Source organism: Protopterus annectens, chromosome 13.part0 (assembly GCF_019279795.1).
Source record: "Protopterus annectens isolate FY-2018-M chromosome 13.part0, PAN1.0, whole genome shotgun sequence".
Classification (NCBI taxonomy): Eukaryota; Metazoa; Chordata; order Ceratodontiformes; family Protopteridae; genus Protopterus; species Protopterus annectens.
In genome coordinates, this window is record NC_056747.1 from 295504076 (window position 1) to 295520915 (window position 16840).

General features: G+C 43.4%; 1 protein-coding gene across 1 annotated transcript in view; it reads right to left on the reverse strand.

The window, feature by feature from the left end:
- Positions 1-1392: 1392 nt before the first annotated feature.
- LOC122787895 (schlafen family member 11-like) overlaps positions 1393-16840 on the reverse strand; it is a 227883-nt gene continuing 212435 nt past the window's right edge. The window contains 1 exon segment of the mRNA XM_044054819.1: positions 1393-2181. Within this exon segment, the coding sequence (XP_043910754.1) occupies positions 1393-2181 (789 nt within the window).

Sequence of the window (16840 nt, forward strand, 5' to 3'; positions counted from 1 at the left end):
TTATCAGAGGAGGGCTTGGGGGCAGACCAAATTCCCTGCTGGCACAGGATCTCCATGATGTCGGGAGGTGACCTTGGGGAGCCCTCCCCCTCATCTAAATCTGTGTCCTCGGTTAGGGACTCAGGGGAATCCATGTGCCTCCTCTTGCAAGTATGCTTGTGAGGCACATCTCCTGTGAGACTCTCTGGGCAGCGATCGCAAGCCATCTGTTCCTCTGCGGGAACTGTCTGGGGTTCTTCTGGCACGGGTCCCTCTGGTAAGACAACGGGGACCGTAGACAGAGCCGAGAGGGTCTGGGCGGAGCACGAGGGGGCAGTCAGGGGCCTCGATCCAATGGAAGAACCCATTCTACCACAGTGAACGCTGAAGGAGATTGGACCTCCTGGGAAGCCAATAAGGAGGCTGGTCTCCCCGGGTCCAATGCGAGAATCAGAGCCAGACCCGAAGTGGACGGAGCCCCGAGGGACGGAACCTGGACCGACAACGTCGGAGCTGCTGGTAAAGGTTCCACTCCCTCGGATCCCACCCCTAGGCTCTGGCTGCGAGAGCGGCTCAGATCCAAACTAGTCAGATCCGAGATGCTCCAGGCAGCTGTCAGGTGGAGGACGCGAGGACCGTCGGCGCCGAACCCCCGACCAAGGCCAACCTTGGATCAGAGAACTCCGAAGCCGAAGGTCGGATTGGGGAAGGAGTAATGGGCTGAAAAACACAAACATACAGAGTGTGGCTATCCGCTGGGGAGAGCTTATGGCCACACTCTTTGCAGCACTTAAAAATAAGCTTTTCAGCCATGTTTAAAGAAGAAAGTAAAGAGAACAAGCAAAAACTTTTTTTCTGAAAACAACAAACCCACTCAGCACACTAGACTGACCAAGGGGGGAGGGGCACCACAGACAAACTACACTAAACTAACTACACCTACAAACCTACACACTACGCCAAAGCGATGGGAGGGGAGAAAGGGCACCTATACTAAGCTGAAACGGCTAAATTAGCAAAAATCTTGAGAAAACGTACAGTCAAAAAACACCCTACTAGCTAGAGCTCTAGCGACACGATGCTTCACAAATCGTGGCAAACGAGTTCTGGGGATGGAAGGCAGGGGAGGTGTATTATGGGTAAGGGGAGTAGTCTGGAGCTCGGAGCTGATGCTAGTAATCTTTGCCAGCTCGGATCCGTATTCCCACAGGTTGAAGATCAAATGAAGTAAACTACTTCAGATCATATGATATGTAAGAATTTCTTTTAACCAAGGTAATGTACAAGAATATGAGACTCTCATGTCTCACATGCAAACCTAACGACTTTTCATTAGTTTAAGAAAACGTTTTGTTAACATACATAACATATCCATTCTAGACTCTATATAATAAGAAAAACAAAATATCTGTGCTACAGAAAACCTCCACGACTGTTTCCCCCTCTCTTAAATAATAAATAGAGTTTTGTTTTTGCTCGCGAAGCAACCAAAACAAGAAGACTGTTGTGTATCCTGCCATTTTTAGGTACTGGATCAATGCCAAAAATTATAGGCCTTTCTAATCCTGAAAATCTACGTGCACTATCTAATACAATACATTGCTCAAGAATCTGGTCTGCCTTTCCAATATTCACATTCCATCTTATCATCTTCAGCTTTGGTACCAAACATTTATAGAAATCCTCTGAATCTTCCACTGTGCTACAAATAATGCCAACATCTTTACCAGCATAGCCACTTTCAAAATAATTTTGTATTCTGGATGCTACATAATCAGCAATTTCACACATGTTTAAATTAAACTCAATATGAACTTCACCAGAAAATGAAGGATCGCAACTGGACTCACAAAGCTGCTTTTTTAAGTGGTCAGAATTGTCTGCTATTATCCGCATGACAGGAATCATAAGATTATATATTTTATAAGCATTTCTGACAACTTCAGTTAACCAGTATTGTGGATCCTGGTCTTCTGCTTCTGGTATTCCAGTGTCGGAAACATGGCATTTCTGAAAGTTGTCCATGAAAATCCAGAAGACACCTCGTCCACCTAAATTTGTCCTGCTGTTCTCGTGGATCAACTTGGCTTTCTGAAACCATGATTCTTCACATCTCTCATGTTGAAAGTTTTGGGCTTCGTCAACTACTATATGTGTGACTGAAGAGTAATCAGCCCTCACAAATGAAAACCTTGTCACAGCCTGAAATCCTTTTTTGCTATTAAAAAAAAATTGGTATAGGTGTTACAAATGTTGCATAAAAGCTATACAAAAACAGTTCATGTTACTACAATAAGTCACTTTTGTTTAAACAGCTTTTTAAATGAATTTCATAACAGTTAAAAAGGATACATTTTTGACATATTTTACAATGTAAAATAAGTGACAGAGAAATAAAAAACTTTGATATGTGTATGCAGGGGCTTGGGAGCTGAAACATTTACAAGCAGGGGCCTGGGAGAAAATACATGTACAGACTGTGTCCATTAGAGACATAGGTGTCAAATCAGGGATGAAGTTCCTGTTCCCCATCCAACTGTCCAAGCTACACTTGAATTGGGTTGGGGAGGAGCACTGCTTTACATGGACAGGGAGCCTGTTCCAGAGAAGGGCGGTCTTTGGGATACATATCTTTCTCTCCAGCAGGTCCTATTTATATTTCAGGGAAGGTTTAAATGTTTAGAGCAGGTAATTCTGGTGCTGTTTGTTTTGCAGACATGAAGTCCATAAGAGTAGGGTCTGACAATGCCTTGTATGCCAGGCATAGAGCTCCCCTCAACAGCCTGAAGGAGACAGAATACAGGGATGGGGCTTTGAGGCAGTCTGCATAGGACATGTTACTTGTGCCCTGTATTCTTTTAGTAAGAACCTCTGCAGACATTCCAGTTGTTGGATATGCCTGGTTAGGTGTATGCTAAAGGGGGCACTGTACTCAATGACAGGTTTAATGAATGCTGAATACAGTGGAACAATGACCTTCTTGAACCTACATGCCATACCTTTATTTATAAGTTGTACAACATAGAATTATTTCTTCAGTACTGTAGATACATGATGGTCAAAGGCTAGATTACCATCTATGTGTGTCCCCAAGTCCCTGACTACTGGGTCGACTCTTAGATTCCTCATTCCAGCAAGGTTACATCCAAGTGACCATCAGTACTGTGCACCTTGACATTTATAATCAAATTTTCATTCTGTGGCAATTTTATTTTTACCGGCAATTTGTTCACTAAAATTACCTTCACCGAACCATGAAACTTGCCTGATTTAGTTAACTTTTACCATGAAAACATCAAATAGCTCAAATGCTCTCTGAACAACAGCAGGCATCAAGCAGCCTTTTAAAACAGCATGAGACTTTGGTGTTTTCTTCTGAAGCTCTACCATTCCCCTGTGCTTGCCCAAAACTGAACCAAGGGGCAATTATGCAGAAGGGTTATGTGAAGGATTCTTCTCTTGCTTCATTGATTGACATTACCCTCAGGAGTCTGCGCCACTTGAAAGCAAACACTTTCTGTCTCATCACCTGCAGAACTGCAGACAGAAGATGTACAACAAGCAACTTCAAACCTCCTCCATCCAAGACAAACAAGCAGGCTAAGCCTTCTCACCACCCTCCCAACCAGTTCTTCCAGAATCTAGGCTGATAATCAAACCAGGTTGTCAAAGTCACAATAAGAGACCATCTGTATCTACTCCAAGGCCAGTGGTGGAGAAAAAAATCACAATCAAGGCTGATAGATTCAGAGTCTTGATTCTGGGATGTAGCTCCTCTCCTTGTTGTTGTAGATTAAGGGCATGTGTATAGGCAACAACCACGAAGCATGTATGATCAGATTCTTAACAGAGAAAAAATGCTAGCTTGGCAGAAAGGGGGCAATGCAATGTCTTGCTTTGCTTTTACTATTATATTCTGTATAAGAGGGAAAGTTGAAAAGGCACAGATTAAAGTTAAGAGTCCATGAAAGGAAAATGCATCTACCCTCCACACTTTCTGGTGAGAAATGAAGGAGTTAAGTTTTCAAATCTAACTGTTGAAATATGTGGCAAAAAGAAAGGTCCCCCTTTGGAAGACCACACTTGCACAGTGTCCTGAAATAGCTATAAATCCCGGCTCCTGTTACGGGGCAGTATAATTTTCCTTCTCAGAAAGTCCACCTTGAGATTTTATAAATCTGGAAAATGTACAGATGATAACTACAGACCGTCTCTTAATATCCAGTTAAAACTTCTTAGTGACATTTTGCAAAGTTAGTAAGTTATTGTTCTTCTCTGTTTATATACTGTATTACTAATATGAGTTTACTGTACTGAGCTTTTAAGTGGCCTGTAAGAATGTTATCATGAAATACTGTTAATGCTCTGTAGTCTTTTTTTTCTATTTTTAATTAGGATGACATAAGCAGATTTTTCTTCCCTTTTTTTTTGCTCCCCCATCCAAGACCCACTATAAGGCAAAACAGAAGATAGATAATCATAAGCTAGGGGAAAGTCCTATGCCTCATTTGCTCTTGCCTGAGAATCCTTATCAGTCCTCTGTTCCAAACCCCAGTGACAGCTGAGTGGTAGAGAGCAAGCCAGCTTGTTAGTCCTGGGCGAGACCGACCCTCTCTCTTTGGGATCACCTTATCTCCTCCCAGCAGCTATTCTGAACCCATAATTGTTGCCTTCCAAGAGGAAGTTCATCTCCTTATACCAATTTACTCTCAGGTGCACTATATAGCAGTGTGAGCTTGGTCAGCCCTGGACTCAGTAGGTGAACAACTAGTGCTCTCTTTAGATATTATCTATTTGGTAAGCCAGAGCCACAGAATGGGCAAGTTGGCAGCAGCCATTCATTTACTTCCACAGCCAGATCCTGCAGACCTTCAGACTACTAATCAAACTCAAACTGCCGCATCATATTTTTGCTGAAACAAGCTGCCTTCCATTGACAGATTGCTGATATAGGCTTCCCATGCATAATCTGGACATTGTCAGATGAGGAATTTGTGAAGAAGGGAAATATATATCACTAACTGAAATGATATTTAAATCTGTCCACCACTGTAACTCTATTTATTTATTTTATTTGTAATTGTTGACCCAAGTCAGAGGATTGATCTCCATGGACCTTTTTCAGACTCAGCTCCAGAACACTATCTGCTTACATGACTTCCTCAGAGTAGCACAGTTAGCTAACGGAGGCTGAGAGAATCAAACCCTGGACCATTGGTCTTCAGGAAACAGCTTGTTTCAAGTTGAGAAAAGAAAAATCAGTGACTCTAGTGCAGACCCTTTCATTGTGATCCTCCTTTAAGCTACAGAAAAGCTCACGAGTCTCATTTAGATGATATCAAAAAAGAAATACAGGCTTCCCTGTAAAAAAAACAAACAAAAATACATTTATACTCAAATATAAAACAAAAAATATAAATCTGATAAAGTCAATATTTGGCTTACGACAATATTCTATTTGTTGGCAAAAGCGTACATTCACTGACTATTATCCTTCTGCAGTTAACCTAATACCACATAAAATGAATTACAAACAGCTAATAAGTACCCAATATTTTTAGATTTGCAGGCCTCACCATTTGAGACTTGATGACCTAGGGAATCTGTGGATTGGTTCCAAAGATGTGCGATGCCACTGTGTTATTCTCATTGATGGCATTCCTTGACAAACCAGGAAAATGTAGGACATGTATTCTGCAGTTTTCAGAAGCCAGGTGTTAACAGCTTGTTTCTGGGGAACAACCTATAGGCACAGAATATGCATCATTCTGTCCTAGGATAGGATATCCCATGTGTAGACAGTTCTATGAATACGCCAAAAAAGGTAAGAGATTTTTTTTCTTATATATATAATTTATTATTTTCAAAGATTGCATTAGACAGACTGCCACATGTAAGTGGTACAGCAGATGTTCCTTTTAATTTGTTACTATAGGGCAGTCACTTAGATAAGGAAAACAGTTTTGTTTCCAAAGATATGCAAATACTGGATCCAAACATTTGGCAAATACTCTGAGAGGTGGGGTAGCTCAAATGGCAGAGGTGAAAACTGAAAATGATGTTACTGTGGTTAACATCTGAGCTACTTTCTGTGAGAAGAATGTACTGGCATGTGTAAATCGGTATGCTCATTGCAAATTCTTGCTCTTGAGCATACCATTTTTTTCGAGAGTAAAAAGAAGTTATGTACCTACCATACCGTTTCATGTTAGTTGCCCTTCATCTTGCCTTCCTTCTTGCTGGATGGTTCCGGAGCCGATCCTCGGCTCTGACTTGGCCACTTCTATAGCTCAAGAGCTCTTTACTGGCTCGAGGCTACCCCTTATCCCAGAATGCCCAGCGTCAGCTACCCAGATCTCGTTTGAGACAGCTCACACTACACATAATTATAGAAAATAATCTATTATTATTAAACCTGGATATACAGTAAATTGTCATGATTTGCTTGGGAAGCACCTAAGAACTAAACAAGTTAGCCAGTGAAACCATTGATAAAACTCCTCTCAATCCTCGAGGAAGTGGGAAAGGAAGGAGGGACACAAGAAGGAAGGAAGGCGAGATGAAGGACAACTAACATGGAACGTTATGGTAGATACATAACTTCTCTATGTCAAGTTGTCCAATCTCACCTTCGTTCTTGCTGGATGGGACAGTGTCCCTAGCACCTCAATCCTGGGTGGCTCATTGGAACAGACTCTTCAGAACCGTGGAACCAAAGGAAGCCCTGCCCCGGGAGACATCTATTTTGTAATGAGAAATAAATGTATGAGGATCTGCCCAAGTAGCTGCTGCACAAATTGAATTTATGGGCAATCTAGATTGAAAAGCTACCGAGGTAGCTACTGACCTGGTTGAATGACCTTTTGGTCTTGCTGGAAGATCTTTTTGTCGCAAATGGTAAATAAAGGCAATGGTGCCTGATAACCATTTTGACACGGTTACTTTAGTAACTGGAAGGCCTTGTTTGCTGTTAACAAATGAAAGGAACAACTGATCTGATTTTCTCAACTATTTAGTTCTATGGAGATAGAAATGTAGTTGTCTATGCACATCCAGTTGGTGTAATCTGTATTCTGCCTTGCTGGAATGATTAGGGAAAAAGACAAGAAGTTCAATGGATTGATTCAAATTGTGTTCTGAACAAACTTTAAGTAGAAAAGATGGGTTGGTTCTCAGAGAAACCCTGTCTTTGTGAAAACCATGTATGGAGGGCGAACATAGATCATGGAGTTCTGAAACATGTCTGGCAGAAGTAATAGGAACTAGGAAGAGAGTTTTCCAAGACAGAAATTTCAAAGAACATGATGCTGCTGGTTCAAAGGGTGGCAAGTATCAAGGAGGCCAGAACCAAATTGAGATCCCAAGGTGGAAGGGGCTCTTTCACTGAGGGTCTAAGTAGAGATGTGCCTCTCATGAAGGCCTTACAGAGTTTGTGAGACATTAAGCTTGAGTTAAAAACTCCGATGTGAAAATCTGAAATGGCAGCTAGTTGTACTCTAATGGTAGCAACAACTGCACCAGATCGAAACAGTTCTGCTAAAAAATCCAAAATTTCGTGTAAAGGAGCTGTAAGGGGATCTAAATTCCTAGATTCTGTCCAGTAAGAGAATCTTTTCCATTTGCTAGCATAAACTTTCCTTGTAGCTGTCTTACGGGAGCAAACAATAATATCACGCACTGCTGGGGAAATATTGGGGAGCCTGGCTAAGATTGGAAGTGGAGTAACCAAGCTGTGAGCTTGAGAGACTGGAGGGATTGGTGTAACCCGCCTGACTGATGAATCAAGTGGTCTGGCACTGGGACCAGAAACCAAGGCTGGGCTAGAAGGTGGGGGTGAAGAAATGGAAACCAAATCTGTCGAGGTCAATAGGGGGCAATGAGGATCATCTTGCAACCCAACAATTTTGTTTTCTGAATGACTTTTGGAATTAGGGGAAAGGGGGGAAATGCATAAATGAGTCTCTGAGGCCAATCGTGGACTACCAGCGTCCCTGGATGTCTGACCTGGAGGAGGAACAAGGGAGCAGTAGCTGCTTCATTTGCTGTTGAGGGCAGAGGCAAAGAGATTGCAGCAAGGCTGGCCCCATTTGTGGAAAATAAGTTCCACAATTTCCTGTTTCAGAGACCACTCGTGCGGCATGAGGATAGCCCTGCTGAGCCTGTCCGCTATTACATTGGATTTCCCAGGGATATGCGTTGCTGTCAGAAAACGTTGGGAGGAAATCACCCATTGCCACAGTCTGAGGGCCTCTCGGCACAAGGGGTAAGACCTGGTTCCGCCCTGTTTGTTGATGTACTAAATCACTGACATGTTGTCCATCTGTACTGCAATAGTCCCGACAGGAAGAGAGTCTTGAAGAGCTTGCAACGTTAGTAGCACCGCTCTCATCTCCAGGAAGTTGATGTGCAAGTGGTACTTGTGAGGTTGCCACATGCCTTGGACTGTCTTCCCTAGATAATACCCCCCCACCCTATCAGGGAAGCTTCCGTGGTCACTGTGGCAATCGGATGGGATTCCATGAAAGGTCTGTCCTGAGTCACTAGTGGGGAGACCATCCACCAGGAAAGGTGTCTTTTGCAAGATTCCGTAATTAGCATCATGTGAGACATGGGTAATTCCTGGAAGGACCATTACATGAAAAGAAGCCACTGAAGGATTCTCATGAGAAAGCAAGCTAAGGGAACTATAAGAATGGCTGCTGCCATGGACCCTACAGGTTGAAGGACATTATTTGATTTGAATTATTTTGCTCCTCAGGAGAAGTGACACCTGTTGTCGGATAATGGAAACTCTTTCCTGAGACAATTTTACAATCATTTTTCTTCTGTTTAGCTCTGCTCTTAAGTAAGTAATAGATTGAGAGGGCAACAAGGCAGATTTTTCGAAGTTTATTCTGATGCCTAGTTGGGCACAGGATGTTATGGTGTAATCTCGTGCCTCTCTATGTTGTTGTCTGGTGGTAGCAGTGAGAAGCCAGTCGTCTAGATAAGGAAACACCTGGAATACTAGACGTCTCAGGTGAGCCGTAACTACTGCCATGCATTTGGTGAACACCCTGGGGGCTGTGGTGAGACCAAAGGGCAGAGCTCTGAATTGGTAATGACTGGCCCCTAGCCAGAAGCGTGGAAATCTCCTGGACAGTCTGTCCATTTTTATATGATAGTACACATCCTGATGATCTATGGGGCACATCCAATTATCCTGACCCAGAAAGGGGAGAATGGGCTGCAGTGTTACCATCCGGAACATTTATTTTTGAACAGATTTGTTCATTCTGCTGAGATCCAGAATTGGCCTCCAGTCCCCTGTCTTTTTGGGCACTAAAAAGAATCTTGAGTAAGTTCCGGATCCTACTTAGTCTGCGGGGACTTGCTGGATGGCTCTTTTTTCTAGTAGTCTTGAAACTTATGTGACTGCCTGATCTCTTAGATTGGGTGGAACATCTGGGATGGATTGTTTTGAAATAAGAGGGGGTTGATGGAAGGGAATTTTGTAACCTCCGGATATAATGGATAGTACCCATTTGTCTTTTGCAATATTTTGCCAGGTGATTGGGTACAATGAATGCCTTCCCCCAACTGCCTCCAGAGTAGAGCAGTCAGCCATCCCTTTAGGGATGTTGACAGGGTTTGGAAGAGAAAGTATCTCTGTCACCCTGATTTTGCGGACCCCCTCTGCCACAAGGACAGCATCTGCCATTTTTATTATTTCCCCCTCTGTCCCTGGGGGAAAATTCACCATGTGCATCAAGCAAGGATCCCTGGGATTTTCGAAACCACATCTTTCCACCCCTCTGACCCTTTGGGTATGGTCTGGTAGGAGTGGAAAAAACGGACTCCGACATCAGAGAGCATCTTGCCTTCCTGCTGGCACCTGGTAAGCGTGTCTTTCACCTGAGGCCCAAAAAGAGAGGAGCCATCAAAGGGGGTATTGGTGAAGGACTCTCTGAAAGGTTCTGCAAACTGACACAGCCACAAGCCAAGAATGTCTACTAAGAGCCACTCCTGTTCCTGCAGCTCTACTTGCTCCATCGGCTGTGTATGAAATAAGCCTCATGGAGGAGTTGAGGATTGAATTGAGAGTCGCCAGCTGGGTAGCTATCATGGCTGAAGCTCTCTCAGCTGTGGGATCTTGTAGGGTATCTCCAAGCTCTTTTAGGAGATCCCTCTGAAGCCTAGTAAAATGGGAAAGATAGTTCAGGGACCTAAGGGAGAAGGTCGCTGATGAAAACATTTGCTTCCCATATCTGTCAATCACATGAGAGTCCTTATTCGGTGGATGGACAGATGAGGAGGTTTCAGCTAACTTTTGGCTGCTGCTACCACCATGGCATCAACTGGGACACCTTTAGCTAAGAATTGTTTGTCCTCGGGAGCTGTGATAAATTTATTGGGTCTCCTTGGGATAGGTTCCATGGAATCTAGAGCTGACCAAGCCTTTTGAGACACTACAAACATGAGTGGATCAAAAGGCAGAGACACCCAGGAGGTGGAAGGCGGGAACCGAATGCGTCCAGGTATACAGACTCGTCCTCGCAGGGGGCTAGGGAAGTCCAGCTAAGCTTCTGCCTGAGAATCTCAAGGATGTCCAAGAAGGAAACATCTTCAGAGGGGGACCTTGGGGACCCCTCTGATTCATCCAGGTCTGCATCTGAGGTGACAGACTCAGGGGAGACTAGGTGCTTCCTCTTGCACTTTTTCTTTTGGGAAGCCTGCTCAGAATGCTCTGGGGAGGCTTTGGAAGAAGAAGGTTCACCCAATGGGGTGTCCTGGGGCATAGGTTCCCTACGCATTGGAGCTCAAGAGGAGCAGAGGTTGTCACAGGCACCGAGGGGGAGGGAGCCAATGGAACTGAGAGTGGGGCTGTCTGTGGGGACAGCACTCTCCGCATGACCTTGAAGGCATCACGGTCTCGGCACAAGGAGGGCTCCAACTCCGAAGAGACAGGAATCCCACTCTGCGCCGACGGCGATGGCTCCGAGGCCGATGTGGGAACAGAGCTCAACTGAACTGATGCTCAGAGAGGGAGGACGTGGCCGGACAAGGGTCCGATGGCACTTCCTCCCGCTGAGCCGACAAGAGAACTTCGAAGCCTAGATACCTCGATGGGAGGAAGAACCGAGATAATTGGAGCTAATATCGGCGCCAAAGAGGATGTCATCGGAGCCAAAGGAACCACTATCGGAGTGTCCATGGACTCCTGCTCTGAACTAAGCATAGTCAGAGGAGGAATCGAAATTGAAACGGATGGAGCCGAAGCCTGTTGAGGCAGGCTCGAAAGCATTTTAGCAAAGGCCTGACTTCAGCAACCTACTGACCACTCTCTCCACATCCTGATCCAATAACCTCGAGGATCAAGAGTAGTGGGAAAATGAGCGATGACTGGTCTTGCTTTGAAGTAAAGGTGATTGTGGCACCGAGCGAATCGGCTCCAATGAAGGAGACCCAGCTCGTTTGTGGCTCCGTGACGGCTCCGAAGTAACAGCTGGAGCCGACGGAGGAGTAGTCTTGTCAGTGCCAAAGGGCACCGACACACTTGGTTTGTCAAACTCACCAGTCGGTTCCAAACATGGAGCTGACGGCTTGACTAGTTTCAAAGGTTTCACTGGCTGAGATGCATTAGCCGGAGAATCCTGTTTTAATAATCCATGGAGGACAAGCTTATTTTTCCGCTCCTGCAGGACCCTTGGACTAAAGGCATGACAAATAGAACAAGAGCCCTGCAGGTGCAGAGCCCCCAAGCAGTAAACACAACTAGTGTGCCCATCTGTCAAAGACATCTTCTGACAGCATGAGTCACACTTTTTGAACCATGAGGTTTTAACTTCCTTGGACATACTAAGAAAAAAAGAAGGAAGTACCACACAGACACACTACAATAATAAGAATTATGAAAATTATACTGATAGAAACCTTCAAAGGAGAGCCTCTAACTTAAACGGCTGTCCTTAAAGGGGATGGGGTGGGGGGAGAACTCTCTAACTTAAACGAGTTCAGGTAAACAAACAGAAGGCCTAGAGACTAAGGGGCGATGGCCAACACAGCACACAAAACACAACAAAGGACGAGAAGGGGTTTAGGACTAAATAAACATACAAACTACTATAAACAGTGAAGAGAAAAAACTACTTTTCAAGTAAATTATTGAATTTTAAACAGAGAAAAAAGTTATACTTAGCCTGAGCCAGTACTGACGCAACCTCGCAGCTGAAGCAGCAAACGAGATCTGGGTAGCTGACGATGGGCATTCTGGGATAAGGCGTAGCCTCGAGCCAGTAAAGAGCTCTTGAGCTATAGAAGTGGCCGAGTTGGAGCCAAGGATCAGCTACGGACCCATCCAGCAAGAATGAAGGTGAGATTGGACAACTTAACATCCTTTTTTTCTGTAAGTTTTCATGTTTATGAATTTGGTCAGATTCTATAAGGTTAGCACTAGTCTCTATGTCCTGTCATTCTTAGGGACCAGAAGCCTTCTGGAATAGAAAACTTGGTCAATTTAATGTGATGATACCATATAATGGTGTATTAAATATACAGCTTAGTGCATGTGATTTGGCAGCATTTGTGGAACTAGGCATGAGGTTTGTCAAACTTTATTGAATAATTCTGACATGATGTCTAAAGTACCCATTTGTCTAACATGGTCTTGAAACCTACCTCCTTGGAGTACCAGGCAAGAGAAAATAAATGGTTCTATGTTACTTGCAGAATGCTGGGTAATCTCTGTCCTTTTACCCTGATTTTAATGTGGCACTGGTCTGCTTTCCTCTATAGTGATGGTGACAGTGTTGACATGCATTGGGTTTTCTTTCTATAAAAAGGCATTTGTCTGGGATATAATTTCTTTAAACCTGTGAATAAGAAGGGCTGTATATTTCAATAAAAGAAATTCTTGCTCCTATTTTTCTAGAGTGGAAATGTCATCAATGGCTGTCCAAAAAACGCATCCTGAATTACTGGTGCAGTTACAAATTTTAGACCTTACATTTTCAGTGTAATTCATTATTCTACACCACGCAAGTCTTCTCAAAGTTACTCTTTACATAGCAGACCTTAAAGAGGCATTATAAGCATCCTTCAAAGTATGAACACCAATCTGTAATTATATAACAAAAGCAATAAGTTTTTATTACTTATTTATTTACATAATCAGAACATGGCAAAACTGGTAATGTTTCATGAACGTGCTCTAAAACAATACTGATATAAATTGATATGGGCTAAATAATCCAGACCTCCGATGGCCAAAGTCCTAGAATTGTACACTTTTTAAACATAGTCATCTAATAATGTTGACTCTTTGTCAAACCATAAATTGCTGCAAGAAAAGCTTTTGTATTTTTTGATGTTGCTATGGAAACAGTAGCAGATATGCCTTATGAATATTATATAATCCACAAGTGCCATGCATATCCTGTCAACTCTTTTTGGTGCTGCCGGTTGTACATCAGGTTCTGACTATAAACCTTAAGGGCTAAAAGTATCATACAAATTGAAGACTGGTCTAATATGGATTCTTGAAGCCTCTTCGATGTGGAAACAAGATTCCCAGTCACCAAGCAAAAATTATCCTGTAGTCCAAAAAAGACGAAAAACACCACAAAAGAAGAACAAACGACCACTGGCACTTCAACCCAAAAGAACACAGGTTTAATTTGTTAAGCGCTTTTCGTCTCTACAATAGCAGACTTCCTCAGACAGTTCAACAACACAAACACTCTATTTAAATACATGTCAGCTGATACCTTAGAAATCAATTAACCAATCACATATGGACTTAAAGTGTCCCTACATACAAATACAAAGTGTAATAAAATAGGATGAAAAATGAAATAAAAGGAAATGTAATAAAATAAAATGAATAGAAAAAACGTCATCTCACTACATTAAAAACTATTCTTGTTGTTGTACACATAATACTGATGCTATGTACTAAACAAACATATTTTATGTGGAAAGAAAGAAACAGAAACGTAGCTAACTAAACATTACATTCCCAACAAACTTCATTTTAATTAATGCCTAAGAATAAACCCTAAGCAAACAAAGAGAATTCATCTAACATATTAAGTTTCTCAATTTTAAAATAAATGCAATAGACGTGACTTTGTTTAACATAGGGGGGTTGTACGAGTTCAACCTAAATTGCCAGAGAAGCTCACGTTTTTCTAACATTAAATGGTAAGGACCCCCTTTTATACTCACTGGTACTTGACTGATGACTTTGAACAAAAAATGGTGGGTAGGATGTTCTGTACAGTGTTTAGTTAAAGCGTTAGTAGGGGTCTTCTTCCTAATATGGTAAACGTGCTCATAAATTCTCTCTTTTAACCTTCTGTCAGTCTTCCCAACATAAAATGTTGGGCAGACTGCACAGGTGGCCAGGTAAACTTTTAGTTATGTACTCACCATAACTTCAGATGTTTGGGATCCATCTCGCCTACATTCTGACTGATGGGTTCGGAGCCGATCCCTTGGCTCCGACTCGGCACGCTTATGCCAAAGAGCGAAGTCTCTTATTGGCTGAGCTTACTATATCCCAGGATGCACCACTGCCAATCCCCCAGATCTAGTTTGTCCGCATACATGCACACATGCAAGCACTGTTTATATAACATCGTCAGAAGAAACAAGATAAAACAGTAGAACTCAAAACCGTTCAATCTCTTCTGATCTCCAAGGCCGAGGGAAGGAGGGTGGGTATTAGGAATGTAGGCGAGATGGATCCCAAACATCTGAAGTTATGGTGAGTACATAACTAAAAGATGTTATGTGATCCTATCTCGCCTACATTCTGACTGATGGGACAGCGTCCCTAGCACCTGAATCCTGGGTGGCTCACTGGAAAACACTCCTGAGTACCGTGGAACCAAATGATGCTCGCCCTTTAGATGCCACATCCAATTTATAGTGGGAAATGAAAGTGTACGGACTGGACCAAGTAGCCGCAGCACAAATCTCAGAAATAGCGAGCTTGGAATGAAAAGCTATAGAAGTAGCCATAGCTCTGGTAGAGTGAGCTTTGATAGATGTTGTAAGTTGCTTATTTGAAGAGGAATAAGCCTGAGTTATACAATCTCTAATCCATTTGGAGATAGTAGCTTTTGTGATGGTTTTACCCAATTTATTGTCTGAGAAGGACACAAACAACTGGTCTGATTTACGAATTTGCTGAGTCCTGTCTAGATAGAAGCGCAATTGTCTGTGAACATCCAATTTATGGAGAGTGTATTCTGCTTCATTGGAGAATTTTGGGAAGAAAACTGGTAGCTCTAGAGATTGTTGGAGACAGAGATTAGAACAGACCTTTGGGACAAAAGATGGGTTAGGCCTAAGTTGATACTCTATCCTTGTGAAAAATCAAGTACGGTGGTTTGATAGATAGGGCTTGAAGCTCTGAAACTCTTCTTGCAGAGGTAATTGCAACTAAGAAGGCAGTTTTCCAAGACAGATATTTTAACTCACATGTAGCAGCCGGTTCGAAAGGGGAAGATGTTAATGCACGAAGCACCAAATCAAGATCCCACGGAGGTGCAGGATGAAAAACTGGGGTCTTAACAGCCCGCACCTTTAATGAAAGTTTTGCATAATCTGCTGCTCATCAACGGTGGATCCATGGATTCGTGAAATTTAGAGATAGCTGCCAGTTGGACTTTAATAGTAGAGACTGAAGATCCTTGATTAAACAAGGATGTTAAAATTTCAAAACCTCTGGGATCGGGGCAGTGATAGGGTCTAAGCCCTGAGTTGAGCCCAGATAGCAAACCTCTTCCACTTACTGAGGTACCATTTCTTAGTGGTGGGTTTGTGGGCGAAGATAAAATGTGAATAACTTCGGGTCTAAGGTGTGATTTCTGACTAAAGTCGGAAGTGGAGGAGCCAAGCTGTCAACTTCAAAGTGTGAAGGGACTGGTGTTGTCGTCCCGACTGATGAATTAGCAGATCCGGAGTTAGATCTAAAACCAAGGATCGTCCACGCATGTTTCTTCAGGTAGGAAACCATACCTGACGAGGCCAGTCTTGAGCAATTAGTATCATTGTGGACCCCAATTGAGAAGCTTTCTGAATGACTTTGGAGAGAAGTGGAATCGGAGGAAAGGCATAAAGCAGCCCTGCTGGCCAAGGTTGTGCTAGAGCATCCATAGCTGCTTCCCCTGATGTGGAGTCAAGGAGAAGAACCTTTGCACTTTGTGTTTTGTGGTGTTGCAAACAGGTCGCAGCACGCGTCCCCATCTCCTGAAAACCTGAGCTGCTACTGTTTAGTTCAGGGACCACTCGTGAGGAGAGAGAATTGTCCTGCTTAATCTGTCTGCCAATATATTGGATTTCCCGGAATGTGGGTCGCTACCAAGAAGCGGCTGGTAGCTACAGCCCATTCCCACACCCTCATGGCCTCTCTGCAAAGGGGTAAGATCTGGTCCCTCCTTGTTTGTTTAGATACCAGACCACCGACATGTTGTCTGTGTGGATAGCGATAATGCCCTGAGGGAGAAACTTGTGGAGGGCCTGTAGGGACAGAAGTACAGCCCTCATCTCCAATACATTGATGTGGAGAAAGGTTTCTTCTGGAAGCCAGGAACCCTGAACTAACCTGCCCAGACAATGCCCCCCCACCCTGTCTGGGAGGCATCCGTCGTCAGGGTGACCACCGGAGGGGGGATAACAAAAGGACTTCCCTGATTCAGATTGGACGGCTGAAGCCACCAGCGAAGGTCCCGTTTGCACGTTCTGTAATCATAATGGGGTGATTGAGGGAAGATCCTGAAAGGACCATTGAGTCGATAATAGCCACTGAAGAATCCTCATGTGCAATCTTGCCAGAGGAACTAGGAGAACCGTGGCAGACATCGAACCTAAAAGT